Genomic DNA, 19,228 nt, shown 5'->3' on the forward strand with positions numbered 1-19,228 from the left:
TTGCGTCAACATTCTTTGAGTCTGCAGTTGTCTCTTTTAACTTTTGCAAATTTGTTTCCATAGGAGTTGACATAAACTTGCATTCCATCATTCTGAATCTTTTTAGCATGTCTATTGTATACTTACCTTGATTTAGAATGATTTCATTTGTATTTTTTCCATACTTCTAAACCTAGGAAGTAGTGAAGTAATCCCAAATCTTTCATATCAAATTCAGATGCAAGATCTTGTTTACATTTTGCTATGAGGTGATCTTCTCTTGTAATCAATAAATCATTAACATATAGTACAAAAATCAACATATCTCCTTTTTGTATTTTGAAATATATGTTTGGATCTGCATCATTTTTGGAGAATCCAAGTTTAGATAGGTGATGATCTATCCATTCATTGCAAGCTCAAGGAGCTTGTTTGAGTCCATATAGAGCTTTCTTTAATTTGCATACATGGGACTGGTTTTCATGTACTAGGAAACTAGGTTCTATACAAGTTTTTAATATTATATTGTTGAGTTAAGATTTTATTCAATATAGTGGCAACATGTATATGGAAACAAGTAGTGCATAGAAACTTTGGTTGATGACACTTGGTAATTAGAAATTGTAATTTGCAAAGGAAATTGTTTTTCAGAAAATTTTGCAAGAAGACTGTTAGAATTTCTGATTGGTGTGGTTGGGAGTTAATTTTTGTTTCGATAGTGACTTGTTGCATTATTTGAGACACCAAATATAGTTGGTTCTTTTAGATTGTTGCTTTGTTTTTAAATTGGAGTAGTTTTGAATATGGAATAGAAGAATGTAAACATTACTGAAATACTAGTTCCTTGCGTGGCTTGTTCATTAGCAATGAAGGACTGAAATATTTCTACCAAACTGGAATTTTATTGAAGCTACAAAAACCAACAAAAGAGCAACAAAAGAAGAATGATATTGAAAATCTAGATATTTCAAGTTTGTTTGATGAGGTACAAGGTTTGCAAAATCTGGAAGTTCTAAAGGTCAGTCAAGTGGCGCAAGTGCATGAATTAGGCACCCAGGTTTGATATGAGATGCGAGGACACCAAAAGGAAGTTCTGGCAGATGAGGAAACTGACGGTTTTCACCCCCTTACATCAGCAAAGGCCTGAAGGCCTGTTTCAATCACATACGACATCACTGCATTTTTACATGAGAACAGCTTCAGTAGCTGTTTAAATCTCTGATTTTACATATGTTTAAGCTGCATGACGACACAATTATTGAGTTTTTGATCCTTGGAACATAGTGTCCTTTATCAATGAAGCAAGGTAGAGGCAAGATCAGAAAAATATATTGAATAACAGTTATGCAGGGTTAGATTTTGGTGAATTTGTCTTGGCTATATACTTTGGTTTTGAGAATGAAACCCACTTTTGTAAGTGAAGATTTCTTTATTTTAGAGAGGATTGAACAATGGCTCTTTAAGCATCATCTCTTGTAGATTTTTATTGGTGACCTTTTTGTATGCTTTTTGTTGGTTTCTCTCAAGTTCTTATGCTAGGGTTGTCATCTTCAGTTTGGAGCATATAAATACTTGATGATGGTTTTTGCTGCTATGCTTATTCTGCCAAAATATCATTCTGTTTGATCTCTCCCTGCATCAATTAGAGGATATTGTATGGAATTTATGTGTATATTTCTATAGCTTAATGTATAAGATCGCTATACAAGGGAGCTTCCCAAAATAATTTCAAGAGAAGTTTTATCTCATTATTGGTTTTGGTTTGAGTTACCTCAGAAGAGACAAATCAAAATGCCAAAATAGGGCATGAAATGTAGATTTTCCTGCTGTTCAAACCCGTCCTTATATGTGTATTGTAGTTTCCCAAAGAGGGATTTGTATGAATCCTTCATGATTCATTTTAGATGGTAGATTAATAGTCCGACTCTCAATAGTTCTTGGTATTGAAGATATTGTGTATGAGTTTGTACTCATATTTTGTGAATGCCACATGGATTGACAAAATATGATCTCATATTTTCTTGTTCACTTAAGATTTATCATTTGTGTCATTTCTGTTATAGGTCAAGGCGAATGCTGTGAGAGCATTGGGTAACCTTGCGAGATTTGTTAAATTTGTTGATGGGAGTCCTGTTGATTCTCTTGGCAGTTCATACAGCCTGTGGTCGCTACCATCTGAATTCAGGTTGGAGACAAAGAAAGAAATTGAACCATCTATAGTCTTACCATCGTCAGAAAGGGTGGTGCAAGCATTTATTTCTTGTGTGACCACTGGGAATGTAAAGGTAATCTTTGAAATTGTTTTCCTTTACACATGGTGGGAGTTACAATGGAACTGTTAATGTCAACATGTCTTTATTTAGTTCAACTTGATATTTTTCTCTTGTGACAGGTTCAGTGGAATGTGTGCCATGCTTTGAGGAATCTCTTTTTGAACGACTCTATTAGCTTGCAGGACATGGCATGGTGAGGCATTGAGTAACCCCATTAAGAGGACTCCAATTTTTTTCAAATAATCTGTATTGGTTTTTTTCTAATAATCTGTTAAGCTTTAATGTGACTTTTATTCTGACTGTTTGAATCAAGCTCAAAAGATCTTTTATGTTGGCTTTTCAGGGCACCATCAGTTTATAGCATTCTTCTTCTTCTAATCCGAGATTCATCTAATTTTAAAATACGCATACATGCAACTTCAGCATTATCTGTACCATCAACACGCAAAGGTAAGTTGTATATTGTTGCAAGGACATGGTGTTTTTTTTCTTTTTTTCTTTTTAATATTAAAAAAATGATTTATCCTTGTACCTACTTCAGCAGTTCAATTTGTGAAGGAAGCTCTACAGTCACTTTCACAAATCCTCTAGACCTTAAAATCTTGTGGTAAAAAATCTCTCATTCGCATGTATGATAATTAGCTTAAAGTTTTGAATGCAAAAATTGGTTGGTATGACAGTATAACCCAGAGAGATGTGGGACCATGTCCTGCGAAACATAATCACTATATAAGCATTGATGAAAATGTATAATGTTTTAAAGGAACTCAGGCACAACATAAACTGCAATCATAAACAGTATCCATTTCTTGAAGCAAGCATAAAGTTCAGATTAAACTGGTATATCAAGATATTCAAAGAAATGGAGTTCCAATTCCTCTTCACATCACATGATAATTACTATGGCTACGATAGTGTGAAATTAACTTCCTAACCATCTTCCACGCGCAATGGACAATGATGCTTGACATCAGTCATGCCAATATGTGATATTCAGCTTTATCACCCACTGTATGGAGACTTTGTGGGAACATAGAGTAAGCTTTGGGACATGTTTGGCACAATAGTTGTATTGATGTGTCTGTGAAATAATGTAAGAGCCCAGCTGGCTCACTCTGTAGCTATGCTAGAGATGTTTTTTTTCCTGAGACTTTGTTCTTTTTTTCTGTGTTTTTTAATGTATATGTTTTTATTTTATTTTTAGATTATATATAGGAAAACGTGAAACAACAAATATAATTATTTAGAAACAATTATAGCTTGCCCCTATTTTGAATTTCAATTGCAATTATCAAGCCTTGCAATTATTACAAACACGTGCATATAAACAAAGCAAATTAAGGAACCTGGTATGTACTTCTCTTAGGAAATGTTTGCAGCAGAGATGCAAGAATTTCCACACCTAATATATGAATCTCAGACCAGGATTTTAAATGCTGCTAGAGGGATGATGCCAAACAAGGGTTGGCTTGTCTGCAGCAAAATGTCCTCCCAAAACATGACACGCAGGTGCCAGAAAACCTACATTGGTATATGTGCCCCAAATGCTGCCTCAGCCATGTAGATCACAGCACACAAATCTGCCCTCCAGTGGCAACTATAATGGCTTTAAATCAGTAATATTCAAACGGCCAGCAGTATAGTAAATACCTTCAAACAATCTTCAGCTTCAGCAGTGAATTTCTCATGTAAAACCCCTTCTCTTGGACACCAATTTCAGACCAGATGTTGAATCAAATTGATATACACCAGCATCAATTCGATTGCAAACAGAATTCAGATACCCAACACAATTCACTGGATCTCTTACCAGCTCAATGTACAATTTGATGGAGGAATTAGGCTTCTCCAAATTCCAAATGCTCAAACCCTTCAAGTTTCTCTAAATTCATAAAATGCAAATGTCAAGAGATGGTTCGATTTCTATGAGAGAGCCTTTTTTATAATTAAAAATGAATTGTATCTTCTCCCATAGACCAAACGCCCTTTAGCGTCCTGGTTACACTTCAATCAAAGAGGCTTCAACTTCACACTTTCAAATTAGAACAATACAATAATAAAGTTATCCATTAAGCTAGACTTAATAAATAACTAACAATATGAAACTAATTAATTAATTTGGTCAATCACTGAAGAAGCCAAGTCACTAGGTGCCTCAACTACACTACTAAAAATAGTAATTGTGCCAGAATTGACTCACTATAAATAACATGTCTCTCCATTGAGACCCTCAAAACACAGTGTCAGCTCACAAGAGTTGCAATGATGAACTGACATTGCGAAGCACTAGAATTTTCTAAAATGGGGACATTATAGTCCTCCCTCCCAAAGGTTGCTTGTCCCCAAGCAATGGCAATGTAGTATGTGTCAGTCGATTGGATGGTTCCGGCGGTGTTTCTGTAGCCAATGGATTGACTGTCGTCAGTGTTTTGTATTTTGTAGTGGACGGGTAAATAGTTTGTAGCAGATGTAATGTTGTGGCCGACAGACTCCTTCGGGAAGGTTCGGCGGTAGTATTTATATCCCATCTGAGATCATTGTAAATCTATCATCTACTATTACGGATATTATGAAGCATAATTTATGTTTGGCATGTGCGAATATAATTCTACTATTCTGTTCCATTGTCTTTATGCGTTGATTTCTTTACCAGTACGGTAAACATTTGGCGCTGTTGCCTTATGAATCTGGAAGGTGGGAGGAATGAAGATTAATGCCAAATCAGCTTAACAAAGATCGGAATAAGGTCAAGGAAAAAGATGGAACCCGTACTGCGCAAGAGAATTTAATTCTGGTACAGCAAGCCGAATGCCAACGGAGATTTCAGAAGATTGCCGACGGAAACTGGAGTGCCGAAGAATTGTTGGAGGAGACTCGGCAGCGGGTGGAATTGGTGGAAGAAGCACGGGAGGAGTTCTTGAATTTGTGTTCGCCGAGGGAGGAAAATTCAGACGGAAGAGCATCAACTCGCACGGCTCGCAATGCCGAGGGAGCACGAGCGTGGAGTGACCTCTTCGTCTGGGATAGACTTTCGCGGGAAACAACTTCAGAAGATCCTTCTTCTTCACCAAGGTTCACAGCTGTCGACACCTCCGGTGTGGGAGTGCAGACCATCGGTGTGGGAGTTCAGAATGCCGGTGTGGAAGTGCCGACCGCCGGTGTGGGAGTGTAGACCTTCGGTGTGGCAGTGCAGACCTCCAGTGTTGTGATGGCGAGACCCAAAGAAAAGCTGTCGAAGTTTGAGGGCAATGGTACAGCCGACCCCATCCGACATTGTAAGACATGTGAGACGATCTGGCAGGCAAATGGAATCACAGATGCCAAAGAATGGGTTAGGCAATTTCCGGCAACCCTACGGGGTGTGGCAATTGATTGGTTTTCGGATACGGATCCACAAAAGCTGAATACGTGGGATAACATTAAAAAGGAGTTCTTGGCGGAATTTAAACTCTTGCAGGATGATAATGAAATCATAGCAGAGATTTTCAATACCAAACAGGGGAAGCACGAAACTGTCCGCGTCTACGCCAGGAGATTAAAAGACTTAATAAACAAAATGGAAAGCAAGCCGGCGGACGGATTGCAGAAAAGATGGTTCGTGGACAGCCTATGCTCAAAGTTGCGAAGAAAAATGAAAATTGTGCCACCGTCATCATATGTGGATGCATATAACAGTGCACTGGACCTTGAAAGTGAGCAGAAGACAAAGAAGAAGAAAACTAGCTCCTCTGATTCTGATGACGACGAGCCTGCCGGAGATGATAGTAGCGATGACGAAGGTAGCAGCAAGAAGGTTTGTGCCCTACAGAAGGATATGGTTCGCATGATGAAGGAGTTAAAAAACATGCAAAAGGAGCCAAAAGGCAGTGAACTATGGTGCGCGGAATGTAAGACCGACGGTCATACTAAAGGATCGTGTCCAAAAAACCAATTTTGTGACATTTGTCAGATCATGGGCCATTCGACAAAAGATTGCCCCTTTAACATGAAGACAAGAGGATCTCCGCAGGTGCTTCTCACATAGGAAGCTTCCCCGTCAGGTAGTAGCGGACCACAAATACCGCCAGTGCTACATCCGGAAGCTATAGGGATAATCGGCATGGACAGAACAATAACAACAACAATACCAATGCCAATACAAGCAGAAGCCAGATCCAGTATGATGCAAACGGACGGCCGATTATTCAGTGCCGTGCATGTAACTTGTGGGGGCATTTTGCGCGAGAGTGTCCAATAGCGAATACACCTCAACTATTGTGCCGATGGTACAGACTCGGCAATCATGACGACTCAGTGTCCAAAATCCGGAGTGAACTTGATCAATGTCGGGGCGGATGAGGAAGAAGTTCTAGCAATTACGCGGCAATAAGCAAAAGAATACCTGGACCCCGCCGAAGAAAAGAGGAAATTTGTGGAAGCACGGGCGGAGGTTGGAAAAATATCCCAAGCAGCAACACCTCTAGACACCACCGACACCTCAGGGAGGAATTCCGCAGAACAAAACATAGTACGGAAAATTTTGCAAACGGAGGTGCGAGTAAATGTAAATGATTTGCTTCTCACCATGCCTCAACTTCGATCTGCTCTTTCAAATATTGTAGAAGAATCAAGTCAAGGGAAGGAAAAGTCACCAGGAGAACCAAGTCGAGGGAAGGAAAAGGAAATTGCTGTTGGAGGAGAAAATCAGATGTTGCTGGCGCTGACATCCGGACGACACCCTGCAGTCGTCGAGATGGGGATACTTGGACATGTTCTCACAGACACCATAGTTGACGGAGGGTTCGGCGTAAATGTATTGCCAGAAGAAACTTGGAGGAAACTTGGGCAGCCGAAACTGTGGCCTCCGAGATTTCAGTTGCTGACCGCCGATCAACATGGCATTAAACCACTGGGTATTCTCATGGCACAATCGGTAACCATTGGTACTCATCCGTTCCTGATGGATTTCATGGTGATTCCGTTGAAGAGGAAAGGCTATGACGCCATCCTGGGCCGTGGGTGGCTTATTGAAGCAAGAGCTCGACACGATTGGAAGAAGAACACCTTATCACTAGAAAGTAAAGGCCGCCGATTCGTCATTGATCTGCATACCCAAATAGTAGGGGAAGAGGCCCCGTCGTCAGATTCTGAGGGAGAGGAGGATGAAGGCAGACAGCTGCAATGTTCTGTCGATTGAGAACGAATATCCGAAGGAGTTTAGTGAAGTAAAGGAGGGGGAGGCACCATTGGATGTTACACCCACCCATGCATTCAGTGAAGGGGAGACAATCAAGTATAATGAAGCTACGTTGGAAACGATGAATTTGGGGGACGAGGCAGAGCCGAAGAACATACTAGTCGGAGATAATTGGGATCCAGTACTCAAGGCCACGACATTCAAGATATTTATGGACTACAAGGATGTGTTTGCATGGACATACAAGGACCTCAAGGGAGTACCGCCGGAATTGTGTGTGCACCGCATCCTGCTGGTGGAGGGATCTGTACCTGTACGAAAGAGACCCTACAGGATGAACAAGAACTATTCGGCACGGGTTACAGAGGAAATCAACCGGATGCTAGAAGCTGGCATTATCTTCAAGGTGCAGACCAACAAATGGGTGTCACCGATAGTCATTTCATTGAAGAAGGATACTACTCAGATCCGGATATGCGTCGATTTCAGATGCCTGAATGCAGTAACGATCAAAGATCCCTTTCTGATTCCATTCACAGATAGCATTCTGGAGGAGGTCATGGGACATGAAATTTACTCCTTTATGGACGGGTTCTCCAGATACAATCAGATTTCTATAGTGGAGGATAAGTTGAAGACAACGTTTGTTTTCGAAGATGGGGTCTACGCGTACAACCGGATGCCATTTGGGTTGTGTAACGCGTCGGCCACATTCCAGCGGATTATACTGCATATCTTCGATAGGATGTCTGTGGGAAACTTAAAAGCCTTCTTGGATGATTGGTCAATATTTAGCACGGAGGACGGACACCTGGCAGCACTTGGTGAATGTATGGAGAGATGTCGCAGAGCCCGGCTAGCATTGAATTCCAAGAAGTGCAGATTCATGGTTCCGCATGGGAGACTGCTCGGACACATTGTCTGTAAGGAAGGGTTAAAGACGGATCCTGACAAGGTGAGAGTCATTCTTGAAATGCAGCCATCTACTAATGTGACGGAGGTAAAATCTTTTCTCGAGCATATAGGTTATTACAGGAGATTTATTAAAAATTTTGCCAAGGTGTCCCAACCGTTAGATAAGTTAACCTGCAAGGAAGAATCATTTAGATGGGATAAAGAGCAGGATGAGGCATTTGAAGGGCTAAAGGTATGACTAGCTACGACACCCATCCTGGCATATCCGGACTGGAATAAAGTTTCATGTTCATGTGGATGCCTCCAATTATGCGATTGGCGCGACCTAGCACAGACAGGTAATCATGGACTGGATCATCCAATATACTTTGCCAGTCGATTGCTATCCAAGGCCGAGCAGAACTACAACACGACTGAAAGAGAAGCATTGGGAATGGTCTATGCTATGCAAAAATTCTGTCATTATTTGCTTGCGACACCGTTTGTGTTCTATGTTGATCACCAGGCCCTGTTATACATGATTAATAAACCTGTCATCGAAGGGAGGATCAGTAGATGGCTACTCCTGTTGTAGGAATTTACCTTCAAAATCATTGTCCGGCTAGGAAAGAAGCATGTCAGTGCCGACCACCTGTCGCAGCTCAAAACAAGGGAATCAGCGGAGGGTCTGAATGATGACTTCCCTGACCCGCAACTGTTTTAGATTGGGGTACTGCCGGAATGGTACAAGAGTATTGGCGAGTGCCTGTCAACAGGACAGTTTCCCACAGGGATGTCACCGAATGATAGGTGCAAGTTGATAATCAGGAGTCGCACGTTTCAATTGATCAATGGATTGCTCTACAAAATGGGGCCGGATCATATTCTTCGGCGGTGTGTGTTGGAAGAGGAGATACCACAGGTGTTAAAAGAAGCATATGAGGGTCTTGCGGGAGGACACATGGGGCCCAACACCACTGCACGGAAGATATTGCTAGCAGGTCTCTGGTGGCCAACGGTGTACAATGACGTGCGGGAATGGGTCGTCGGACGTGACACTTGCCAACGGGTCGGAAAGCCGCTAAAGAGAGATTTCATGCCACTTCACCCCTCACATGCGCAAGAACTTTTTGAGAGATGGGGATTAGATTTCATTGGACCACTGAGGGTGAGCAAGACTCGACGGTGCCAGTACATCATTGTTGCAACGGAGTATCTGACCAAGTGGGTGGAGGCACGTGCGTTACCAGATAACTCGGCCGTCAGCACTGCGAAATTTATTTATGAACAGATCATTACTAGGTATGGAATCTCGTTACAATTAAAAAGTGATAGGGGAAGTCATTTTGTTAATCATGTTATTCGACTGCTCACCACTCAGTTTAAGATTTATCATTCACTGTTGAGTCCGTACTATCCAAGAGCAAACGGATAGGCAGAGGCCGCCAATAAAATTCTAGTATCCATCATCTACAAATCCTGCACGATTGAAGGTGCTGATTGGGAGGAAAACTTAACCGCTGCCCTATGGGCTTACCGCACGACGTACAAGGTGACGACAAGGCACACACCATTCTAGTTAATGTTTGGACAAGAAGCAGTGGTCCCAGTAGAATTCATGATCCCGAGTCTCCGAATAGTGTTGGAAAACAAGTTGGATGACGACGGAAGTTTACAAGAGCGGTTAAATAATTTGAATAAGCTGGCACAGAACAGACGCAAGGTCTGGCATGATAAGCATCTGAAACATAGCAGATTCCAGCCGGGACAGTTAGTATTGAAGTATGATAGCCGCAATGAAATCAAGCCGAGAAAATTCAAGGTGTGGTGGGTTGGACCATACCAGATCCGGGAGGTTGGCAACAATGGAGCAATCAAATTGGCGACCTTGGACGGACAGGAGATGGCTCAGGCGGTTAACGGATCCAAATTGAAAATATACCGCGCAAGAAGGATGTCGTCGCCTAGTACTCACATGAATCCTCCGTCGTCATCAGTAAGGGACTGTGCGGCAACGACGCCAACTGGAGGTACCTCTGTTCCAAAAAAAAAAAAAAAAAACAAGAAGAGAAAAAGGGCCCTGCGGGCAGTCTGTCGGCAGGTGTAAAAGAAGCAAAGGCCCGCGGACAGTCTGTTCGCAGGTAAGTGAAAAGCCTTGCAGGTGGAATAAAATGACTCCCGCGGGCAGAAAATTATAAATGCTTCCAGACAGAAAACTATAACTACTTCCGTTCCGCGGGGATGCTTACAACATCGACTTCAAAGTCTATTAGCAGGGTCTCGCAGCAGTCCGCGGGGCTATTAAAGAAAAATAGCAAGAGTTTTTTTGAACCAGAGCATGCAGAGCAAAATGTTATTTTAAGCTACGAGTCTGTTGCCGCCATTAAGGATTTTGAGGTGGAGAATATTTGATTTCAGATTTCATATTGAGGCGTTCTTGAAGAACGGAATTTGCCGTGTTGTAGAGCTCATGCTCTGCTGGGAGATCAAGCCAGTAGCTATATCAGATAAAGTTTTTTATATTACCTCTCTGAGTCATCCGAATAGAGGCTTGGGGAGAATCCATTCTGTGTGCAGTGACAAGCTGGAGGCTGAAAATTTTTCTCCTACTATTTCTCCAATAATTGCGCTCAGGTTTGGGCAATAATCACAGACCGATCACTGAAGGGCATGGATGCAGAAGTATCATAGGAGGGTTGAATTGAAAAGGAACGCATTGAATTGAAAAAAGAACGCACTAGCAAATCGAAACAAAAAGAGTTCAAGGAAGAGAGGAAGAGACGTGCCCATATCTGCACCTAGAAATTATCGAAGGCAAAGTTGGGGTGTTTGTGTATTGTTTTCGTTGGAAGGACTGTTGATTAAGAGTTGTCCTCCGGTATCTTTCTGCGGGATAGGTGTGTTTGTACAGCATATTCTCGGCCTCTTCTGCAGGGTGAGATTTTTTGTACCGAACGGAGGAAATATATATAAGGAGGAATAAGCCATTTTTGCATGGAGTCAGCGGGCAAGCGGAAGTCGTGGAAGAGTCAGTTGGTAGCTAATATGGAAAAGAATTCAAGGGTTTTGGCATCGGGGATTCGAGTTGCAGGCCCCTCCGGTTCCAGTAGCAAGAAACAGAAGACCAAGGAGGAACTCACTTATCTCACTGTCCAGTTTGAGAGTCTTAGTGGGAGCGAATGCCGGAAGTGGTGGCAGGAGACCCCGGAGGCAGACCAGATTAAACAGATTTTGATGCGGGCACAAGTGCATTGGGCCATCCAGCTTCCCATCTTTTCCATCCGGTTGTTCGAATCAGTATTGCGCACCATGATAAAGACATATAGTGCCTGGAGCAGAACAAGTACATTCCTGTACAAGCAATAGCAGATGACGGTGTCCTTTAAACCTAGGGATTTCACTAGGGTTTTCGGCATCCCTGGCCCCGATGGGAGGAGAGTGGAAATCAAGAACCATAAACTCTCACGAGAATGGAAGGAGCATTGGATAGATCTAGTGTACCAGGATCTTACACCCATCGAGAGGGAGGCAGCAGTTCAGGGGACAGTGCAGAGGGCTTCGTAGGGACTTTATTCGGGAGGGTCACTGGCAGTGTATCATGGACGTCATCAAGAGCAAGTTGGCAGGCGCCACTCGAGCTTCAAATATAACATTGCTGCAAATTGTGTTTATGAATGGTATCATGCAGGGAGTGGTATATGATTGGGCCTCAGTGCTTGCTGACAGGATGGAGGAATTCATGACGCTTCAACACCGAACAATTTTTATGCCGCACCATGCTATCGGGTTGTTTCTGGAGGCTGCAGTTAGCCAAATTCCACTGGATAATTTTGAGGCTCCTCCAAGAGGCAAGTTGGCAGACGGGGAGCCTCCCAATTCTATTGGCAACACTTGGATATAGGAGGATCAGCAGCAGGCCACAAGAAAGTACTCCGCGGACTGGCTGCTTCCGGAGAGACAGATAGCGAACGGGAGGGCACTTCGATGAGTGACGGGGCTGAGTCCGTGGAAGAAAAGGTGAGCACATCGGCGGAAGTTGACGGTGAGGTAGCGGGTAGTGGGCCCACATTCTTTACCCCTCCCCAGCTGTCAACTTCAACACACTTGACTACCTTTTCGACAGTCATTTCGTCGTTTGGTCAGCGCCATACCCCGGTCCTTATGACTCCTCCAGCGGAGGCAGATGTTCCACGGATAATGATAGAGATGGTCCCACAGACAGCGACAGATGTCCCACGGACAGTCGCCGAGATATTGCCGACGGCTGTAGCGGAGGTGATTCCAGTTGTACCAGCAGATGTCACTGTCGCAGTCTCACAGAGGGCATAGTTGCCACCGCCAGAGCCTGAGCCGCAAGTTCGGTTGGAGGTCATTGATTGTGACGTAGTTGTCACAGTTTTGTCATCTGTTTTAGCAGAGGCCGAGTCAACCCAGCCAGTACCGGAGGAGAGCATGGAGCTCGTGCAGTCGGACCAATCGGAGGTGATGGATAGAGCTAGTATGTTTTTGAGGCAGTAGTTCCGACTCACTCCGGCCAAGTGGGGTTTGTCCATTCAGTCTCCTAGACATTCAGGAACATCACCGGCAATGCCAGAGCCTCAGCTTCAGGAGGAGGGAATGTCGCATGCCGTGGTTGCGCCGACAGTAGAGAAGTCGGCACCGGATGTGGGCATGGCTCCTGCTGAGGAGGAAAACAGTGATGCGGAATGGTCATTGGAGGACTTCGCCAAGGAGGATTATGGGTCGGATGAGGACATGTGCCGGGATTACCTTAGGACTATGAAGTTTGCGTTGAAGAAGGGACACAATGTGGCAATTCAGGCCCTGACTCAGCAGAGGGAGTGGCATTTGATCAGAGCATATATCCGTGGGATCTGTCCTCGACGATTTCAGACTTGTTTTGTAGACAAGGGCTGGCCGGCGGTGGAGACAGCTGAGATGTTGGCAGATTGGGCTACTAAGCCGGAGTTGGGACCCAGTGACACTCCTCTGATGAAGCTGGCACATGAGATTGTGGGATTGTACAAGGATGTTTACTATGGTTGTCAGCGTGCGGAGGCGGACAAGGTTGCAACAGAGAGATCATTGGCAACTGAGAGTGAGGCTAGACAGAAGCTAGCCGCCGACTTGGCCGACCACCAGGCAGCATGGGCTGCAGAGCGGACAGCACTACTGGCAGATATGGCAGCAGCGATGCAGGAGAGGGACATGGCTAGGGAAGGTACAGAGGCGGCGGTTTGAGATAAGGATGCGGCTGAGCACGAGATGCAGTTAGCTAGGAGGCAGGCTATGGATGCGGCGCTTCTTCTAAAGGAGGCCGTCGAGGTTAATTCTTAGATTCAGATAGATCTCCGCATCAAGACAGAGCAGGTGTATGAGTTACGTCGCCAGCAGCACACTTCTGGGATGCCCCCTTCTCTCTAGTATTTCTTCTCTTGTCTGTAAGTTGTCTCCTAATTTTGTTAGTCGTCAGGAGACGACTGTTTTTTTGGGGGGGATGGTGTCAGTCGACTGGATGGTTCCGGCGGTGTTTCTGTAGCTGACGGATTGACTGTCGTCGGTGTTTTGTATTTTGTAGCCGACGGGTAAATAGTTTGTAGCGGATGTAATGTTGTGGCCGACAAACTCCTTCAGGAAGGTTCAGCGGTAGTATTTATATCCTGTCTGGGATCATTGTAAATCTATCATCTACTATTACGGATATTATGAAGCATAATGTAAGTTTGGCATTTGCGAATATAATTCTGCTATTTTGTTCCATTGTCTGTATGCATTGATTTCTTTACCAGTACGGTAAACAGTATGCTAAAGTATATCCTCGGGCTCCCAAGTGGCATCCTCATCTGAAAGACCCTGCCACTTCACCAGAAACTCTCAGATGATCTGTTGGTGCAAATGCCTCCACCTGGTACCCAATATAGCCTCAGGGATCAACTCTAACCTTCCCTCATTATCCAATGGGGGTAAAGTAGAAGATTGGACAACATGCCTACCTAGTGCCTTGTTGAGACGTGATATGTGGAACACATTATGAACTTTGTTGTCCAATGGAAAATCAAGCTCATAGGCTACCTCACCTAGGTGTCTAATTCCATGGAAGGGCCCATAATAGCGAGGTTGGAGCTTCCGAGCTCCACTCTTTCTAATGGAAGATTGCCTGTAAGGTTGTAACATCAAATATACCATATCGCCCACATGAAAAGAATAAACAGTCCTCTGATCAACATACTGCTTCTGCTGATTCTGTGACCTTTGAATGTTGTCTCTTAGAGTCCTCATGACATCATGACTGTCCTTAAGCAAATCACCTGCACTGGGTACCTTGCTCTCACTTGACAACAAATCCAAGAAGTTTGGGGGATCATTCCTGTACAAGGCTCTAGTTGGGGACATCTAAATTGACATGTGGTGAGTGGACTTATAACAATTCTCACCTAGTTATATCTATTTTACCCAAGCTTGTTGCTGTGTCAACACATAATTTTGCAGATATCTCTCCACCCATGTATCAACAATCTCAGTCTGGCCATCAATTTGAGGGTGGTAACTAGTGCTCAGAGTCAACTTTGTCCCACAAAATCTGAATAGCTCCTACTAGAAGTGACTCATAAACTACTATCTCGGTCAGTTACAATACTTCGGGGCAAACCATGCAAATTAAACACCTCCTGGAACAAGTCAGCAATCTACGTCACTGAAAATGTAGCGATGATGGGAAAGAATTGTGCATATTAGGTGAGGCAATCCACCACTACATTGATGCAATCTCTACCTTGGGCTTTTGACAAGCCCATAATAAAATCCATGGACAAACATTCCCACTTCCTCTTACAAATGGAAAGTGGCTGCAACGCCCCGGCTAGATAGGTATGCTCCTATTTGTTCTGCTGACAAAAAGAGCACTCTTTGACATACTACTGCACATCCACTTTAGGCCCTTCCATGTGAAACTCTCCTGAATCTGTCTAATGGTCTTAAAGAGCCCGTAATGTCCAACTAATAGAGAATCATGAAAGGTCTGCAATATAATCTGTCTCCTACCTGATCTTGGGACCAAATAACTCCCTCCCCTTTTAAATGATCAGCTCATTTGCAACGGTATATTTGTTGTCTTGTATAGTACCATCAACAATACTAGCTACTCACTGATCGCTAACATACTCTACGATGATCAAGTGTCTCCAATCCTCAGTTATCTATGTAATCACACACAAGTGGGGTCTCTATGAGAGCGCGTCAACAACTACATTCTATGTACCTTTAATGTAGGAGATATCAAAATCATAGGACTGCTGACCCATTTCTGCTGCTTCTCATTAAGATCCGGCTGTCCAAGGAAATGCTTTAGGTTGTTATGATCTGTTTTGATGCAGAATCTGCTACCAAGTACTATCTGAATTTGGTCAAAGCATGCATAATGACCAACATATTGTTATCATAAACATTGAATGATTTCTCAAGACCCTTGAGCTTCTTGCTCTCAAATACAATGGGATGGTGATCTTGGGAAAGAACAACACCAGTGCCCTCACCTGAGGCATCACAATGCAACTCATATGGCCTCGTAAAGTCTGACAATGTCATGTCCCCTTCTCAACGCTAGTGTTTTGGGTGCCAGGTTAATCTATTTCCACATCCGGATAGATTAACGACATTATCTAACAGGATGCCTACCGATCACAATGGAGGTTTAATTTTATATACTTCAGAACTTTATTAATGTGTGCAGAATAAAGTCACTTTATGCTATAAAGTTATTTATTTTATAAAGTGGCTTTAAGTGACTACAGGATGAAAATGGTGTTTTTATCCCACATTCCTTGCTCCTTGTGTTTTTTCCCACTTTGAGGTTATAAAAGCGGAGCTTGTATTGGGATTTGGACGCAAGAAATTTTATGAGCTTGAATACTTTGAAGTTCTAGTTGCTTAAATGTGACTAGTCCGAACTGTGAGGACGAGACCCCTCCAGTTTTCCTTCTGAAGAGACTGGATGTTACCCCAACTCTTCATCTATTTTGGAGCTATATCAGACCTTTCAAATAAAGGAGGTCATTCTGCATTCAAAGCCATAATCTCAAAAAATACACTTGGGAGAGTAATATGCAGAGATCATTAGGCTGAGGTTAACAATAAGGTACGGTGCTGCATTTCTTTTTCATTGACATATTAGAATCGGTTGGATGCTTATGGTTAAGATAGGAACGAGGGGAATAACCACGCATTGAATCAATCTACGGTTGAGTTCTATTGAGCTACAAGGCATAGGTAAAGTCATAGGGTTCTAGCGGACACTCTAGGTGAGGGCAGAATCAATTTCGTTGGTTCTTCACACCAGCACAGACTCCTTACGCATAGCATTAACTTCGGTCCCGATTGTGATTTTTAACGCCAGTGGAAGGTTGTCGTGAATGTGTATGGGAAGTCAGGTTGAGAAAGAAGTTAATTGAGAAGTCAAAAATGGAAGAACCTTGCTAGTGTAGTCACCGTCAACACTCAAATACGGGTTTGTGATTATCCTTCACCACCTCCATTCACTTGTGCATTGCCGACTAGAATTACCGTCCACTCTAGGTACATTTCTGACATCCAATCGCCATTATTAAGGAAGTCATGAGCCATATGTATGTTGATGCGAGTTTTGTATCACTTACATAACATATTAGTAATTGGATATCCGATACAGAGTATCAAACATACAATTCCTCTCTTAAAAAGTTATTTGTCATGGGATATGAGAACAACTCCAATGTTCCTTACACTTGTGGATACTCACTCAGTTTTATCGATGTGATTTGTTGGTAATCACGTAGGCGGCCTTACGCAAATTGTTGAGGATGACTTGGACTTTAGTGGGATGATGGAGATGGTGGTTCGGTGTGAATGCTAGATGATGTTGATGGGAAAGTGATGGTGGTGGAGGGTGAATGGGTCTTACGACTAGTGTTTCTCTAACTCTCTCCTCGTAAGTTCTAAGTCCTAAATTATTTGCTATCCTACTCCTATTGATGGAAGACTAGCAAATGGACTGGGATCGAATGTAATGAAAGCTAACTAGCGGCCTCACTTCCACAGGTGCAATGATCCAAAGGAATAATAAACTAGTTTTCCACGCAAGGCTTCCCAACAAGTCGCTAGGATGCTAGTGGTCTAGTAGTGATCCCTATCAAACACCTACTAATGCTACCATGCAACTATCCATCTATTTTACTCTTACTTAGTAACTTGAAATGAAATTTGCTTCAACAACTTGAAAAGAAATCTACTCTAACTTTTTGGAAGTAGAAACCATGCAATAATACCAAATGCCTTTAATCACCATGCAAGTCACAACAATGAAAAAGAAATAGCAAATTTTTGTATTATCTTATGCAACAATTTTCTCCGACCCTTACAAATGAGAGCAAATGGCCTTTTATAGATGCCAAAATTACAACCAACGGTAGAGATCAAAAGCAAAATCGACGATCCAGATTGAATCCTAGAAACCCTAATTAGGGTTTCCACCCCATCGGCCAATGAGAAGACACCACCTCGTCAATGGACCAATGAAAAAAGTGTAAAAGTGACAACCAATGAGAAGCCACCAAAATGGCGGCCAATCGGAAATAGACACTTGTCCTATTCTAGAAGAAAGAGAAATTGCCACTTGGGCTTACATCAAATGATCTTCTAATATGACTCTTCCCTTTTCTTTTGCTCTTTTAGCTAAGGCGATGAACCTAGCTAGCCTTTCGTTGACTTCCTCTATAGGAGGACAAGATGTGTGCTTCATCTTGAGTTTAGCTGATTTCACCATGCTGCTTGCTACTTGTAGTGTCTTCTCATGATCTTTCTCATACTCCTTTGTGAATCCGATGAAAGCATTTAGGGAGGAAAGGGTGTTCAAATGTTTATTTTGATGGCAACCTTTCCTAGCTCATCCAATCTCGATCCAAGTCTTGTCTCATTGATATCCTCTTCTCTGATATCTTCAAAATCAAGTGCTGCTCCGATGTTGCTCATCATGGCTGTAATGAAAGTATTGACGCCTAGGCTGTGATGTGCAACCGCCTTTTGTATATCTTCTTTGACAAGGGGGATTGTCCTTCCTTTAGTTTGTCCTTTACCCGTATCATGTCTACTGTACCAATATTGGTGTTGGTTATTCGCTTCATTTTCGAGAAGAAAGGTGTTTTGGGCATCATATCCTCTTTGTCTTTCTTAGTGTTTGTCCCCTTAGGATTCTTGCTTGTACTAACATCCTCCATCTTGTCGCCCTATTACGGGATGATAAAGTGGTGGACAATTAGACTAGCAAAACCAAGGGAGGCAATCCTTAGAGTAGAATGAAAGAAGGAAGTTAGCTTAAGGACCTCTTTCAACTCTAAATGATTAAAAGTCATCTCTACCAATAGCCAGATCTGTTATTCACCTCATTTTCGAGAAGAAAGTTGTTTTGGGCATCATATCCTCTTTGTCTTTCTTAGTGTTTGTTCCCTTAGGATTCTTGCTTGCACTACCATCCTCCATCTTGTCTCCCTATTACGGGATAGTGAAGTGGTGGACAATGAATACAAGAAGAACCAAGGGAGAAAATATCTAGAAAAGAACGAAAGAAGGAAATCGGCTTAAGGACCCCTTTCAACTCTAAATGATTTGAAATTACTTATACCAATAGCCAAATCTTCTTTTGAGAATTTCAAACCCCTTGCAAATCTTGAGGCCCTAGCTCTAGAAGAAAATCGCAGCCCCTCTTGAAAATCATAATTTTATCTTCCACAAATTTCGGCTCCCACAAAATTCGCCAAGCAAAAAGAGTGCAGATTTGCCTTCTAAACGAAATCACCAAACATGGGGAAGCAGCTCTACCATGAAGGAAAATCACCAAAAAAGAATACCAATCTACCCTCTCAACATCACTTAAGGA

General features: G+C 42.7%; 1 protein-coding gene across 1 annotated transcript in view; it reads left to right on the top strand.

Moving 5' to 3' along the window:
- LOC149532224 (ARM repeat superfamily protein) overlaps window positions 1-19,228 on the top strand; it is a 298,977-nt gene that overhangs the window by 249,771 nt on the left and 29,978 nt on the right. The window contains exons 22-24 of the mRNA XM_089808702.1: window positions 2,043-2,264; window positions 2,372-2,445; window positions 2,596-2,702. Of these exons, the coding sequence (XP_089664828.1) occupies window positions 2,043-2,264; window positions 2,372-2,445; window positions 2,596-2,702 (403 nt within the window). The remainder of the gene's footprint in view (window positions 1-2,042; window positions 2,265-2,371; window positions 2,446-2,595; window positions 2,703-19,228) is intronic.

This window comes from Cupressus sempervirens, chromosome 11 (genome assembly GCF_028749045.1).
Source record: "Cupressus sempervirens isolate cs-2001-9-10 chromosome 11, ASM2874904v1, whole genome shotgun sequence".
In the NCBI taxonomy this organism is placed as follows: Eukaryota; Viridiplantae; Streptophyta; class Pinopsida; order Cupressales; family Cupressaceae; genus Cupressus; species Cupressus sempervirens.